General features: G+C 37.5%; 1 protein-coding gene across 1 annotated transcript in view; it reads left to right on the forward strand.

Moving 5' to 3' along the window:
* Positions 1–17,462, forward strand: part of LOC146001100 (CD63 antigen-like) — an 89,160-nt gene that overhangs the window by 43,717 nt on the left and 27,981 nt on the right. Inside the window, exons 2-4 of the mRNA XM_083138434.1 lie at positions 3,288–3,476; positions 5,630–5,800; positions 15,468–15,680. Of these exons, the coding sequence (XP_082994560.1) occupies positions 3,288–3,476; positions 5,630–5,800; positions 15,468–15,680 (573 nt within the window). The remainder of the gene's footprint in view (positions 1–3,287; positions 3,477–5,629; positions 5,801–15,467; positions 15,681–17,462) is intronic.

Here is a 17,462-nt window from a genome sequence, read left to right on the forward strand (position 1 = left end):
CTCATAAAGAATAAAGCAAAAAAGAACAGAAAATTAGAGGAAAACAGCAAAAGAAATGATCAAGAAGAAAGGAAGTAGACAATTTTTCCTACTCCAAGTTGAATTGAAGAGTACCGGAACCTTTGCAGAAAATAAAAAACGAGCACAGGTATCCAACTCACACACAAATTCACACAAAGAGCTGAAACTCAGACGGGGTAAAACAGAATAAGCGACACATGAGCACAGTTCAACTCCAGAAATTAGGTTATGATATCCCTGTTTCCCGTATTGATCGAGCACATACCAGTGACCTGTATCGAGCCGGGCGCGCACATATGCATTTGTACACACATCACGTTCGGTCGTTACAACGGGAGAAAGCAGGTTGATGCAGGGGGGAGGGGGCTGGAACCCTGTCATTGTGGAAATGTGACTGGAAACCGGTATGAATATTCCATTTGTAGCCGTTGTCCGCCGATATCGAATTCCCAACAAGATCGTTTACGAAGTTTGCCACGGTGTGGATCCCTAATTTATTGATGTTGTTTTTCCCCCTCGCGATATTCAGTTTGCCATTGAACATCTGGCTTGGCTTGGCACGACGCTAGAGTCATCTAGTGGGAGTTATTAGTAAGTTTTACTTCCTAGGAAAAGTTAAAAAAAAGAATTGTCGTTACGTGCCCATTTTTAATTATTTTTCTTTCAATTTTTACACGTTCGTATAGCTTTAAACACTTACACACCGAAACAGTTACGTTCTATTATCTTTCATCGCGCTATGCTAACCACTCGGCTACGGAGGTCGGCTCTCCTATAACTTTAAGACAAGATAAATGGTCAATAATTGTAGACCTAACACCTCCAATCCTATCGCTAACATTATGGAAGCTTTCACACTGAAGCGACACATGCAACAGAAACGTTTCACACCGTAGCGGCATGACATGCCACACAAGCTTGCGTTCGATTGGTTAAATCCTCACCTGTCGCTTAGGTTTGAAATCTCCCTTACACTTCCAATCTTTAGTTCTCTGTTAATCTGTAACCATGGCTAAATGCAATTTTAATCCTAAATCACACGTTTCCAAGAAACCAATAACTATTCTGGATACCGAATAATCATTGGTCGTCATTCTGGTATGATATTAAAATCATACCACCAGTATACGCTAAGTTTCTTGAAACAATAGAAGACCATGTTTCCATTAAATATGACGAGAGCACTTATTTTCTACAAAAATGTAATTCGTTGTAGAATACTGATGATTTATGCATAATCAGCATAAAAGAGGCATACTACAATAGAGAAGGTATATTTAAAATACAAAAATAGGCGCGTATTTTAATGATTTATTATTTCATAAGCTACAGTACATCATGTTATTGAATTTTATTTCCTTGTTGATCTTGATTTTGTAAATTATTAGTATGTATACTGTTAATAACTTTAATAATATTGCTAATTACGATAAAAATGAAAAATAGAGAAAACTTAGTAAATAAATAAATAAACAGAAAAAGTAAAAATTATTTTTCTTTCGTTCTCTCTGTGATTTAAAACTAAAATGCGTATTGTAACAGAGGGTATACGCTAACGGGTACGGTTAACCACAGGGTACACGGTGTATAGCCTCCATTACAGCCATGCATACCACCATGTAATAAAATGGAAATTATAAAGAAAGAGAAAGAACAAGGAAAACGAGAGAATGCGATATACACTCGCGTAACAGGCGTCCCTATATATTTTAAACGCGTATATCTCCAAAATTATGCGGATGAAGAAGGGGATGGTCGGATACCCCCCATTTTTTATAATTATTTCGGGCGGTAAAAGGAACCTTGAATATGATTTTGAAGTGGTTCAGTATTTTGAGAGCTACGGGAGGGAGGGGCGTTCGTTCAGTGCACAGAAAGAGCAGAAGAGAGAAAAGAAACAAGTTGATTGTTTGAATTAGGTTATTTGACTTCGCTTTTCTGCCACTTTTGGCAAATCTCGGCGATGAGGATGAGTGCTGATATGACGAAATTGACAAAAGGACACTAAAAAAGAACACCCATGCAAAGTCTAGGATTCGAACCCGGGACCTCTGGCGCCATAGCGCGCTGTGATAACCATTCCGTCAAGGAGATGAGAAACTTTAGAGCCCTGTGACAGGACTGACGTCCTATTAAATTACAATTATTGCCCGCTTGAAAAAAAAGCTCTGAAAATAGACAAAGCTTTCTTGGGGTGTAGGCGGTGAGCTTTCATAGAAACACCCAAATGTCAACCTCTCCTCCAAATTGTACACCCTTGACTACATTTTGCAGACTAACGAGACTCGGGCGCCTAGACCTGCAGCCCGGACAATCCTCTGTGGTGTTTGTGATGTGTCGTCCCTATATGTTTGTTGCTGTCGTTTCATTCATTTCATTATTAAAATTGAAGTCCTGATACGAACGCCACTTTACTTCAAAGAAAGTTGCAAATGATCAATTTCCCCTTTGACAACCATATGTCAAGTCCACGTGGAGCCCAGTATCCTCCCCTCAAACCATTTACACCAATAGCGTCCGTTTTAGGAATTCACAGTACTTGTCAACTCCACGTGAACTAAATGAGATGTTACCAATTCAGTTTCTTTGGAGATTTCATAAGGTGAGGTTGCTAGGTTGGGTTATTGTGTTGTGCTATTTTTTTTATACAAATGTAGAGATCTTGGGAGTAGAACGTCCTCGCAGTTCGTGTTGGATGTCTAAACACTGCAAGTAGAAGTGACAACAGCGCTTCTCAGAAAACAGGTGCTAGCTCGAAAGCAGATACGCGTCCTGGTCGGCTCCCTCTCGAGCTGTCAAAGATAACGAACTGGCGTTCGAATCAGGACTTCAACTGTACCATTCATCCTTATCTTCGCGATTAGCCAAAAGTGGCAGAAATCGAAGATTTCTCTTTCGGTTCGCTCACAATGCTGCCATATACAAATAATGGCAGGATTTGTTCATGATGGTGTGATGTATAAAATATTGAGCAATGACTAAAGATCTTGAAATACATGTTTGGCGTTTTCGATAAAGTGAATTTAAGGTATAAACTATTGCTACATAAAATAGTATTAGTATTGATTAATGTTAAGTTATAATGCAATTTATACAATGTTGTACTATTTAAAATACTATTACAATAACAATTGTCTGTATGCTGTAATAATTGTACCCTACTGAAGATATTGCATAGTAATATATTGCAGTGGCTAGAGAATAGGTGCCAAGTACTTTTCCGTCTGCGTCTAAGGTAACATATCTTCCTGTCTTTTCCCTTGCAGCTTCTTGGAATAGCGCTCATTACTGTAGGCGTCGTTTTCTACGACCAGCTCGATGAGTACTCGAGCTTTTTGGAGGAGAAGCTGAGTCTGCCGCAGATCGTGTTGATAGCGGTTGGAGGGACTATTTTCTTTATCGCATTCTTTGGATGTTGCGGGGCTCTTGCTGAGAACAGATGCCTTCTGGGACTGGTAAGTAACAAGACTATTGTTAGCTAACGTACACTACTAGTACATATTTTACGCTAATATGGTGTAATAATATAAGGAAAGCTTTATCACGTCCAAATCCCTAAAGACGTTGCATTAACTAAATAATCGCCTCAACATTTGATCAAATCACTGTAACATTTGAAATCATGTAGACAAATGTGCCAAGAGGGTAAAAGAAAAGTCAAGGGAAATAGAACAAAGGAAGCGTCAGTGATCTTAGTTAAAGCTACCATCTCAGCATTCCCCTGAATTGACGGAGGGGGCATGTGAAAAATCTCTCAGGATTTTGAATTGCGTCACTTGGTATAATCGAGGGTAGGTGACAATTACACAGAAGTTTCATATTATTATTATTATTATTATTATTATATATTAGACAAAACTGAAAATAAATCAGGGGGCAGCGCCTTTTTTTTCAGGAGCCTGGAGGCTACGAAAGCCACGAGTCCAACTAAGATAATGCTACACATTTTAAAATGTGGACTTAAAACATTAAATTTATTAATTGAAGGGGTCGGGTGTAAAACATGGTAAGTGCCATTTTGGTCATTTTTGAGTTACAAAGAAAAATGTGCCATCCTTCAATTTTCGAGTGAAATTGCCATGTCATACAATTTGCATTGGACTCAGTGAAGCCTTGTGAAATTGGTAAACACAATACGAAAACAATTTATCTACAGTATAGCTTCTAGTAACCTATTTTCTTAATAAACTCAGAAATGACCAAAATATCACTTACCATGTTTTACACCAGAGCCCTTCAATTACTACAAGATTTGATTAAAAGTAATTAATTATTGTGCCAGAGTGGCCTTCGTAAAGATGCCTCAACCGGTAACATCATGAATGAATATGAAATACATTCTAATATATGGCAGACTCTACCATATCGCTTCAGAATTAAGATTCGGCTACCGACAGTGAAAAACATGATAATGGCAGATTTGTTTGTTATTCTGGTTTAATAATACAGACACACAGAAAACACACAATGTATTAGTTACTTTTTTAAAAAAATGTAATGGAAACTTTCATAAGCGAGCTCGAAATATGAAAAAAATTAGAACGGGATTTGAAAATTCAGGCGCCAGGTGAAAATTTCCAGGCGGCATGGCACCCTGTATTTTTCTACCCCTGATTATTACTATTGTTTTACCCTTATGAAAATGTATACTTTCCTACGTGTGACTTTTTCCCTTTCGGGAGAGCAGTCAGATGCTGGACTACCCCCTTCGCCTCCCTCCCCGCTCTCATTGGACCAGAAATTCAAAGGAGGAAAAAATCCTGGATGCTTAAAAATGAAGAAAATATGTAACAGCCAAGGACTCTTTATCTCTTACACCCCACCATTTATAAATTATTACACACGCCGGTGGGTAGAATTATGTTATTATTCATCTCCAGGAATATAAATTCCCCCCATTGTCGACTGCACAGTGGTATGGATCCCGTTTTATACTGTAAATCAAGCCTTGAACAGCCTGAGAATAAATTGAACATGAAACCAACTTCGGTGACAGTTTTTATCATTGTTTCCAAAGAATTGAATTATAAACATCCAACCTTCACATGCTACGCACGCTAACACATATTATTTGATCAGTAACTAAATTACTGGAATTTACCGACCGCGACAAATTTCATAATTCTGTGCCTTATTCAAGTCTTTCCCCATGAAACAGAATATCGAGCTCTCTCTTAATGCTGCTGAAAATCGACATTTATCAAATTTTAGGACTTGCTTTTTGTAGGCACAGATGACATACAGGTAAATCCAATACGTGCCTCTACTAGCGCCACTGGTGGCAAACCTGAGAATTAAACGTGGGAATTATAATATATTTTTCACTTGTTGCAAACAACATTAATATAATTAAAATAATGCAATGTAGTACATTGGAAAACTGCCAATGTTTTGAATGAATGTGTAAAATAACCTACGTGTGACCTACTTTTTAGCTTGTAATGGTCTGTTACCTCTGCTCCAGTTAACTCTGCAATGGTGACAAAGGTACAACTTTAAAGGTCTCTCCTGAAAAAAATTAAAAATTGTACAAAAAACATTTGCATTCTTAGTAGACGATTTGTGCGTTCTCTGGAATTAGTTTACATTTTCTCTTTTTCTCTTTCAGTACACTTCTCTCCTCCTGATCATATTTTTCCTTGGATTGGCACTCGGCGTTGCGGTGTTCATACTGCTGAACGCATTTTCAGACTTTGTGAAGAAGAATATGCAAGTCTCCTTAGAGCAGTACCTCACAAACAATGACTACAAGAAGACATGGGACTACGTGCAGAGAACGGTAAGTTCTAAATGACTGCATCCCTTCTTTCAATTTCAAGTTTGTCATTCAATAGAGACCAGAAAACTCAAGTACAATCCTACTTTTCCCTGGAAAAATTCGCCAAAGCAAAGTTTTTACATTGTAAATTTCACATTATTTCTTGCATTTGTTTAGGTCACCTCCATTTATTGTTCTCATAAAACTACTAAAAATCTAAAAGAAGAGGTGGAAACTTAGTTAAAGAGTCAAAATGAATGACTTAATTGATAAAAATTCTTCAAAACCTGAGCAAATACTGACAACTTGATGACCAATTTCATTGCCGTTTACCGATAAAACAGAATTAGTTAGGTTAGATTCTAATGGCGATGTGCAATTTAGGTTAGGTTGAGTTAAGTTAGGTACGTTTAGCGTACTAATTGGAGGTAGTCCGTATAATACTAAAGTACCCAGAATTTTAAGAGTAAAATTGGGATTCTATTTTTTTAAATACCGGTATATTATCTGGAATTCAACATCCCAAAGCCAGTCATAACATATATATTTATTCGTAATATTTTTATGAAGACATTCATTTCTGTACTATGTTTCCATTTTGACTAAAAATCAGGATTATCGACCTCCATGGCGGCACCGCGCGCTACGAAGCCAGAGGTCCCGGGTTCGAATCCCGGTCTGGGCGAGGGTGTTCCTTGTGAGAGACTCTAAGCAAATTTCATCATATCATCCTCATCGTCTCGATGTGGCAGAAAAGCGACGCCAAAAAACAAAAAATCAGAATTAATGGCCAGCAAATGAACACTTAACCCCAACTTTGGAAAAGTGAAATATTTGCTTCTCATCTTCCTTTTATTTTTAACCCTTTTGAGTTTTTCTTTTTTTCGTATCATCTTTTAATTTTCGATCGCATTTCAGTTTTAGTATCTCTTTCTTTGTCCTTATTCCTTCTCTGTTTTCTGACTCATTTTCATCTTTATTCTCTCTCACACTGCTTTATTTCTATATTTTTTCTTATTTGTATCTCTTTATTTCTCTCGTTCACTCGGTCTCTCTCGCTTCCCCCTCACCCTCACAGACACTTTCTTTTACGGCTTGATCATGATAACAACAACCTTGTGGCGCGAGAAGAGAAAACAATTGACTGTGCACTTTAGTCCGAGAGTTTGTCAGGGACCTTCTTATTTTGGTTGAGTTGTATTTCTGTTTCGTTTCCCCAATTGTCTCTTTCTCTCTGTACCTTTCTTCTTCGTGTATGTTCCTCGTTACTTCCTGTGATGTTTCTTTCATCTCTCTTCGTTATAACTATGGCTAGGATTTTAATGCACAATGAAACACCAGAAAATGTTCTATAAAAATGCAATAAAGCCCTAAAAAACACAAATAATGCTCTATAAAATTTACAAAATGCTCTTTTATAACAAACTTACGTGTTCACTTCACGAGACCTACATTGCAATACTAACAACAAAGCTAATTGATTCCGATTGCCTCTTAACAAAGACTGGAACATTGAAATTGAAAAGCTCCTTTCCACCTCTACCAATACTAGAGGAGCTTACTTGAAGTACACCATGTTACCAGCTCGCAAATTCCCTGGTAGTTCTCCAGTAGAAAAAAATACTCCAGACAAAACATCAGCAATTGAACGTGACGTAATAAACCCTTCTTTTTGTTCAAAACCAGAATAATTTTCTCAGCTATCCGTTTCCACTTTTCCGTAAATTTTTCTAAGTCACTTGTTTCACTAGATCTCTCTGTTCCAGAAGGAATGATTCGCCAGATTTCCTGGAACCAAATTTCTTGTTCTGATACCTTCATACTGGCAAGAAACAAGTAGCTAGTTTTTAAAAAAATTAACAAAAACACTAAGAAATGTTCCTTCCCTCGTAAAAAAGCTAGATAATGTTTTAAAACTTGTTTAAAATGCACCAAAAAGCCACGAAACCCCTAAGATATAAAAATGCAATAATAATAATAATAATGCCCTATCAAAGATACTTCGTTTAGCTCCCTTTCTTATGAAACCCAATAACATGTAACTGAGCAATGTATTGGGCTTACCAAAAAAAAAAAACATTCAAATTCATCCCAGCCTTACTTACAGAAGAACGAGGGAACGGATTTATATGTATTAAAAAAGTGTACGATATGTAAATATGTATTTAACACATTGACTGCCGTGTGTATGATATGTCATACACATGGCTTCTTGCTTCTGGGCCACGTGTATGCTACTCCATACACAAACAAGAACCTGATTCTTGGCCGCGTGTATGGATACGCATACACAGTTCAAGCAAAACTATATGACTGTTACATAGCCGTGGCGTACAGCTAAGATGGGGCAGTAATAATTTTAATTTCTGTAATGTCTTACAAGAGTAAGAAAATCTTCAAAACTTTATTTACGCTTACGTATTCTTTTCACTAGTACAGATGTATTGACAACTAAAAAAGGAAGGGTAAATGTGTAAATACATTTTTTTCTGGTTTGAATTCACAGCAAACGATTATACATTATGGAATACATTGCTAGTACATCATAATTCTTACAAAACGATTCGTTATATAATATTTTTTTGTAAACTTATGTTCCTTGTAGATATATAGATAGATATAAGGATGACATATTTTATACCGAACACTTTGGAAGTTCAATGATTTTTGTTGAAACACTCCCGGCACATAAAAGGATTTTTGGGACATTTGTCAAATACTGTCTTCACCCACCTGGCAAACTTCCTCCCTGTCGAGTCAGAATTTCCACTTCTGCCATAGATTTTGTAGCAATGTTCACAGCGTCCTTGCTTCTTTCTTCCATTATCCCCTACTTTGTTTATCAATTGATGAGTTTGAGTTTTTCTGCTTGTTGCACAGGTAAAGTGAGTTTGCTGTCCAAGAGGTAATTTTTCAGAAAGAATATTAAATTCATAAATGAATTCAGGAACATTACATGTTTCCTGAATTCATTTATGTGTATGTTACTGGACTGGATGCAGTCACTGTAGAGAATGTAGGCATTCACGAGAGCCGTTCCCCATATAAATTCAATAATAACTTTCTTGTACCATTTTGTAGTCTTTCGCAGAGCATTCCCATATGAAGCGAATTGATCACTTACGTCAATGAAGGACTTGCTAGTAGTGTAATCAATAATTGCAGTAGGCTTTCTAATTTCTGAACCACGTCTTTCTGTTACAATTACCTCTTCAGCAGAGTGAGCTGTAGATAGGACTAACACATCTCTCTTATCTTTCCACTTCAGAATAGTCACACCTTCCTGAGTTTCCATTCCTACAATATCACCTTTTCTCAATTTATCTTGAACAACATCTGCTGGCAAATATTTACGGTTAGACCTAATTGTACCGATCAGATGGGTATTATTGTCAATGGCAAGGTAAGCAAGAGGAACGCTGGTGTAATAATTATCTGTGTAAAGACGCCGGCCTTCACCGAGAAGATCTCTTACAAGCTGTAACACAACAGTTTCAGGAACTAACATGTTACCGGACGTTTATATTTCCAACATAAAGAATAATGTTCCATGTATAGCCCCTGCTGGCACACAACTTGAAAACTTTCACTCCGTATTTATTCTTTTTGGAAGGGATGTACTGCCGAAATGAAAGTCTTCCCCGCCATGGTATCATACTTTCGTCGACACAATTTTTCCCCCTGGTGTGTATATTTCTTGGAATTGTGAAATGAGTTTGTTGGTGATGTTCGTAATTTTATGTAATCTATCATTAGGGACAGCACGTGAATTGTCTGCAAAATGCCACATTCGTAGAAGCAGTTCAAAACTGTTTCTACTCATTATACTTCGGGGAAGAGGAAAATCAAACAAAGCACTAGTGCTCCAGTAGTCTGATAATTTTGGTACTTTGATCACCAAAAAATTTTAAAACAGCGTGATATTCGGAAAGAACAAGACAAAATGTGGTAACACAAAGCGAATAATTACGTGTATGAAATCATATACACGTGGCATACAACGTCAAATTGAAAACCTACGCCGCGTGTATAGAAATGCATACACACCACAAAAACCTCAACAATGGGCTTAATTTCAATTGTATTGAGATATTATGCATACACATTTCATTCACAGTCGGTCAGTAACAAGAAAATCGGATTGGCCCAGAAGAGATACATTTTCAGTTACACGGTGGCAGTCAATGTGTTAATTATTTTAATCAAAATATGCAGTTAAATATGGACTTGAAAATTGTAAATATTTACCTTTTTAATAATATGAAAGACAACACGAGATAAAATACAGCCTCGACATTGTAACTATTACCGTGACTGTCTTGAAGAGAAACGAGAAACGAATCCTGCACGTGTGCCACAAAATCGTTGCTTCTGGTGCTGCTGTGCGGTTAGCAATTGACTGCTCGACTTGGAACTCTCTTCCAACGGTGCCCAAATAACGTTTGTAACAATCAGGAGCCCATGCTTGACGCCTCATTCTCTATTGTTGACAACGGTTGTAAATAAACAGGAATTTCAAATGTCTAACAATATCAGCAGCAAACATGTAGTTATTGTGCGAAGATGGAGTATATGTTGAGAAATGTTCTGAAATATGGAAATAATATGTAAAAAAATAACTAAAATATGTAAGATATGAGCCAAAACCTAATAGACTATATGTACAAATATGGAAAATAAAAACTTACTTTTCGAATAATCATGCCATGATGCGCAAAGATAATACAAAATATAGGCTAACTGATTTCAGACATAAATATGTATTTACATATAAATCCTTTCCCTGCTTATAACTTTACTTACTCTGGTGACAGGTAAATATGGCGCCACTTAGGTACATAACTTTCCAATTCTGACCCACCCCCCACCGCCCCTGGATTTTTCCCCCCACGGCCGCCCGTGTTTGTAACTGTTTTGTTGCATTCGTTTACAATAAAGTCTCAGTTCGACCAATTTTTCACCTTCGTGAACACAATCAACGTATAATTTACGTTTAATTCCCGGAAATCCGCAATTTCCGGCCCCTAGAATTAATTTATCAGCATGCATTCATTTAAAATCCAACCAGTCCAAAGCAACAAACATGCCTCCACGTTGCTATCTAAATGCCACAGACGTCGTTAATGGGGTCTGAGGGCACTGCCCCCTTCGAAACTTTCACATGCACCCCATACATTTTTCGTGGCTTATAGAAAATTTACTTTATTATAAAAACGCTCCAAATTCATTATTTAAGAAACTTTGCATGTAGATAACAATCGATTTTTAGCTATTGCAAATTGATTGAGTTAGTGTTTTAAGTCCACTTTATGCACAGTAAAGCTAATCGGGACTGGACCTACAGTTTAAAGTGGGATCCGAACCACTATGTGCCTCCACCGGGAATCGAACCTGGGGACACTTGATTACAAGGCGACTACGCTACCACTGCGCCATCGAGGAGGCCTATTGCAAACTGAATATGGTACATACATTATATGTGTATTATATAATGAGCATTATTAATGTGTGGGAAACAATTTATTATTTACATATATACCGGGTGAGTCACGTAAAATTACCACCGGAAATATTTCGTGAACAACTATAAATATTGAAAAACTGTTTTCGTAGATATATAGGTATGAGAGGGGCTCATGAAATTAGTGAACACAATACGTTCAACTACGAAAGGAAGTACGATTTTCAACACAAACTTAGTTTTTTTCTTTATGGGAATCCCATTATATTTTCAACTCATTTGAAAGTACGGACAAATTCATGAAGAATGGCGTTTGTTACATTGTAATACGTCAAGTAGTTCTCAAATAATTGTAACCTGAAGTTGAGCGTGAAGACGAATCTTCCACTATGCCTTTCTGCAGAGCCGAGCGTAAATTCCGTCTTGCATACAGCCCGCACGCTTGTGCTGCATTTTTCCTACACTCGCCATAGATAAGTATCATCCCGACCTTTTCAGAGTTTGAAAATACTATTTTCTCAGCAACAATTCTGTTGTACGTACACTATCACAAACGTCTTCTTAATTAGTGTACTTTGTAATGCCCTTGCTTCATTTGATAAATTTGATAAATCAATTTGAAAAAGAGTAAATGTATAAGGTGCAAAGTTTAAAACTTGAAAACTTAAAGATTTGTCATGACCAAACGAGATGAGTTGATTGTTCCGATGTACTAAAAACTATAAGGTAAATGAATGAACGCCAATTAAAAATTATAAAGATGTTAATGTGCTAACATTTATGTACGGTAACTGTTGGCGGAATGTTTAAAATTTATACATTTTAATTAACAAATATTTGTTAACTCAGAAAGATGTATCAGAACCTTTTAATTTGTCAAAGCTTACTTATGTAGTACATACAAACTACTCATTTTATTGTAACCCGCAGTTGTTCGAACGTAACAACTTTCCTAAGCACAACGCATAGTATGCAGAAGAGTAACATGTTTGTTACAATACACGAATGGCGTCAAAAGGGGGATATGTACTTTATGTTACGACACATGAATCAACTTATGAGAATGTTTGTTTCAAGCGTCAACTTCAGGTTACAATTACTTGAGAACTACTTGACGTATTACAATGTAACAAACGCCATTCTTCATGAATTGCTCCGTACTTTCAAATGAGCTAAAAATAAAATGGAGTTTCCACTAAGTTTGTGTTGAAAACCATATTTCCTTACGTAGTTGAACGTATTATGTCCACTAATTTCATGAACCCCTCTCATACTCATATATCTGCGAAAACAGTTTTGCAATATTTATTGTTGTTCACGAAATATTTCCGGTGGTAATTTTAGGGGAGTCACCCTGTATTGATTATATGGGCCAATCCATGACAAAGTGATCCTACCACTCAAAAAGTAAAATTAGTCCAAATACTATTTAAACAACATTAAACTTAAGCTTTAATTTTAGTTTAGTGCAGGACACTAAATAGTTACTAATTTGATGTTTACATGCTCTTGAATGGCTTTAAGAATTCAGATTAACAAAGAGAAGTGGAAAATGTTATAAAGGTTGTCTTTTTTACATTAAGACTTGAGTGTATAAGCAATGCTCAATAAATTTGTAATTTTCACAAATAAATTTGGTTATTATTAAAATTTATGAGTTAAGGAAGTTATTTTCCCCTTTGATATTGTTCAGTTAATATGGTATTAAATGGAGTTAATTAATGAGGTATTCACATAGGTCACACCCGGAACTTTTTTTAAATAATAATAACAGTAAAAGTAAAAATGTTTTCGCTGGAATAAAATACATGACATGGAAGGTTACAATCAGCATTTCCCCCCAAAAAAATATAATGGATAAAACAAGTTGTAAAAATTTCACAGAGTTTTCAAGTTGTATGATGGTAGGTAAACCTTTTACCGCCGTGTGAGTCACACCCGGAACTCCCATTCTTGAATTGCTCCAAAACAATGTTTTTCACAGAGCCCACTCTTCAGGACAGTAACAATGTCATCATTCGGAATACTATAATTATGATATGGATGAGCTCAATGTCTTTGTTCACAAAATATTTAGATTTGAAGCGTGTGATTGTCACACCCGGAACTCATGGATTGGCCCATAATACACTAACCGAAAATTTACATATATCACAAAAAAATATGTCCTATGATAATTGGTCTAAGATTAAAGTACCTAGGTAATGGGGGATCATGTTAGGTACTAATAGTCTTTTTGGATACAGTGAAATCGAATAGTCACTACTACTACTACTCCCCGGCGTATTTTATGGTTTTATGGGGAATATAGGCCTGAGCTCCCTTGAAAATGTCCTCGAAGTAATCATAACTTGTGGGCCTAATTATTATCATTTTGTAAAGTACTATTCGCATATTATAATGCCAAGAGTCAGTTTCCGAGCCAGTTGGAAAGGTAGAAGCCAATTTCCAGTTTGGTGTCAAGTTCTGGAGCTACGAAGCCAGAGGTAAAGGCAGTGACGGATCCAGATGTTAGTTAAAGTTGGGAGGGGAGAATTTCAGTAGGGTACCTCGCCTTGCAAAGAGTCGATTCTAATCTACACTTGCACTATTTTTATGAAACAATATATCACACTGTAAGCAGAAACCAGGCTGACTTTTTATGTTATAGGGATTAGAGTATCGTTTTACGGAAATAGGGGCCCATGGCTGGAATAGATGGATGTTATCGTAATATCTCCCAATGTCACGGTAAACTGATCATTCAAATATGAGGAATAAAGTGAATTGACAAAGAAAACAAAAACCTATTTCCTCAAAGGGTCTCGGTTTCGATCCCCATTTGATGTTCCGGTACAAATTTAAACTGTAGGTGCAGTTCCGATAAAACTATCTTGTGCACAATGATTTAAATTAAACTTTAAAAAATATTATCGAACCTTTTAAATTTGCTGATAAAAGGCAGAGCATTTCAGTCTTCAAAAATATTTATTTAATAATTTATTCAAGAGCCTAGCATTGGGGAGGGGCGGTTGCCCTCCCGGTTAAACCGCGCTTAAGCACCGGGATGTAAGGGGTGACGCTTTCTGAAGACACCCAATTGTCAACCTCTCTTCCGCGTGGTACACCATGGACTTCATTCTTGCAGACTAGCGAGGCTCTGGTGTCTGGACTCACAGCCAGTATAATAATCCTTTGTGGGGCTAATATTCTGTTCTGTCTGTCCATGTGTGTTTGTGAGTCTTTCGCCAATTTAATCTTATTATCTTCCGTCCTCATCTTCGCGATTAGCAAAAGTGACAGAAAAGCGAAGTAATTAGAACAAATCAAAGAAAGCCAGATGTTGAACCCCGGTTAAACGCATGGATGTATCATTGTGTTTGTCCCACCATGCATTTCATCAGCTTATTATTTATTCTCATTGTCGCGATGAAACCAAGGGGTAAAGAAGCGTTGCACAGTAACCGAAATACAAATTAGATGCTCTGTACATAACAGTAAAATTGTACATTCAGTAGTGCTGGCAAATTAAATTTCATAATCATCATCATCCTTTGCAGTTTCCTGCCCCTGGCTGGATCGGCATAGAAGTCAAGTATCTCCATTCTTTTTCCTGGTCTTCCACCACTCCTCTCTTTACACGGTGTTCCAATCTTGTCCTCTTCTCCTAACACTCTTCGCTATCTGCTCTTTCTTCCGACATCTTGGTCTCCCCCTTGGCCTTGTGCATTGTAAGCTCTTACTGGTAGTCTCCTGCATCCATCGTCTTCATGTATCAGAACCATTCATTTGGCCTGATCTATCCTGTCCTGAAGCTTCACTACACCCACTGTCTGTCGGATCTCCTCATTCCTTATTCTATCCCTTCTAGTCTTCCCCAATATAATCCTTAAAAATTTCATCTCCACTGCCTGCATCTTGCTTTTGTCTCTCTCTGCCATTGTCCAAGTCTCTACTCCATACGCAATTATTGGCACATAGTATGTGTTATATATTACCTTCTTGGATTCCATAGGTACATCCCTGTTCCATATTAATCTTCCAACGCTTTGATATAGTCCACCACCCATATGTCCTCGTCTGTTTACCTCATCTATTCTTCCACTTCTCTCAATTATGCTTCCAAGATATTTGAAACTCTCCACTACCCTCAACTCTTCCGTGTCCATCTTTATTCTTGGTTCATTTCTGGCTCTGCAAAATGAATTTGTCCCCCCATAAATGATGTCAAATTTTTATTTCTTCCAGTTCGAGTGCTGCGGTATTGACGGACCCAAAGATTGGACTACGTTTGGACTCATAGTGCCGGAGTCTTGTTGTAAGCCTGGAAGCTTTACCTTACTAGGAGGATGCACAGAGTTCCAATCCTACAAGCTAGGCTGCGTGACCCAGATGGAAGATCTGGGGACTCTGGCAGGAACAGTACTGGGTGCTGTGGCTTTTGGGATAGCTGTCGTTCAAGTGAGTAATATCCTAGTACAGTCACGGACGTTGCTGGGTTGTAACAATCCCATTGAGTTTCAATGGGATCATTACAACCCAGAAGTGTCCGTGACCTTACTACATATATCAGGTGGTAAGAATTAATGTTCCCCTTCTGACAGCCAAGGGCTCCTGCAGAGTGGGGCAATGGGGGGGGGGGAGGGACTGATCCCTGAGATATCAGGAAAAACTTCATGTAATTTGAATGTGGAAATTGGAGCCTGAAAACATGAATGAGTGGTGTCAAGAAAGACAGGATATGAAGTTGCCTCTGTTTGATATAGGTGTATCTTGAAGAAGTACAAAAGAAATGTTCATCAACAAAGTGATAGATGTTTGTAGAAGGAAACTCGAATCCCATTTATGTTTAAATAGTACTCAATTCTTAACTTGAGAACAATGCTGAGGTATTTTCAATTCAATTTCACTTTTATGGTGTGTATTACGATGTATTCCTGTTGAAATAATACTAGAAATAAATGTGTTAGTTATATGTGAATTACTCTGTATAAAATTAAGTTTAAATAAGTTGTCAACCACTGATCTAATGAAATTCTGTATTTTCCTCAGGCCAGTACCATTAAATTGATTTGATAAGTGATGATTTTCGAGTTCCTTGAGTTTGAGTTTCTGTTTTTTAAGACCAGTTTATGCACAGAGAGGCTAACAAAGACTGGACAGTATGATCCGAACCGCTATGTGCCTCTACCGGGCATCGAATCTGGTACCTCTTGATAACAAGGCGACGAGATTACCATTGCGGGGAGATCCAAGCGCTTATTTCCATTCGCATGTTGTATTTAGAACACCGAAAAACTCCAATTAGTACTAATTGTGAAATTGATGAGTATTATACTCGGAAAATTGATAGCTATATTCCTGATTTGATTTTTAAAGGTGTTTGAGAAAAACTGTTTCAGGAGAAGCTCTAGTGGGCCAGGTATAATTGTTGCCGCGGTCCAGTGGTTTAGAAACACTGCTTGCTCTAAGTGTACAGCTTTGTGGAGGATGAACAGGAATATCAATGAAATTGGATGAAATAAACGCAATGAAACTTGAATGTCTTAAGTAGGATTCGAAGCTGCAACCCATAGCCCCGGCCCGGAATGCGCTCCACCACGGAGGTTGACTTGATGCATTGGGATAGTCCAGAAGGTTTCTTCTGATACACTGCTTGGTCTGTCGTCTGTGGGTTTTCTTGACAAACGTACGTTTGGTGCAAATATGAAGACTGACAGCGCTGTTTCACGAGTCCTTTGAAAGGGAAAGCAAATAATAATAATAAGTTTCTTGAACCATTAGATGGCAAATTCCATTCCTCTCGCCATCTTAAATGTCTCTTGTTTTCTCTTCCCATCCGCTGTGATTGTGGCAACGGGGAGTTCAAATTCCCCTCGCAAATGAAAAGGCGAACTCTGACTGGCAGAGAACAAAGCACGTGTTGTTCACAGCGTTCCTCGTAATGGGTGGAAGCACTCACGTGACCAAGTTCTGCCAGCAGACGGTACCTAGTGGCGTGAACTGTACCAGGAGAAACCTTCTGACGTATAGACATTATTCCTGCTATATTGATGATCCTCCTACCCCCTCTTCGATCTTTTAATTTTAAGTCTCAAGTTAGAACTAGAATGTTAATGAGGCAAATATCGAGGATATAGTCAATTCTGACAAAAATTAGTGTACACTTAGTATTAAAAACATAACTACACACTTTGTTAGGATCTGTTCGGATTTAAATATCCAAACACGGCATTCTTCTCA

The sequence above is a fragment of the Lepisma saccharinum genome, chromosome 1 (assembly GCF_977018435.1).
Source record: "Lepisma saccharinum chromosome 1, izLepSacc3.1, whole genome shotgun sequence".
Taxonomy (NCBI): domain Eukaryota; kingdom Metazoa; phylum Arthropoda; class Insecta; order Zygentoma; family Lepismatidae; genus Lepisma; species Lepisma saccharinum.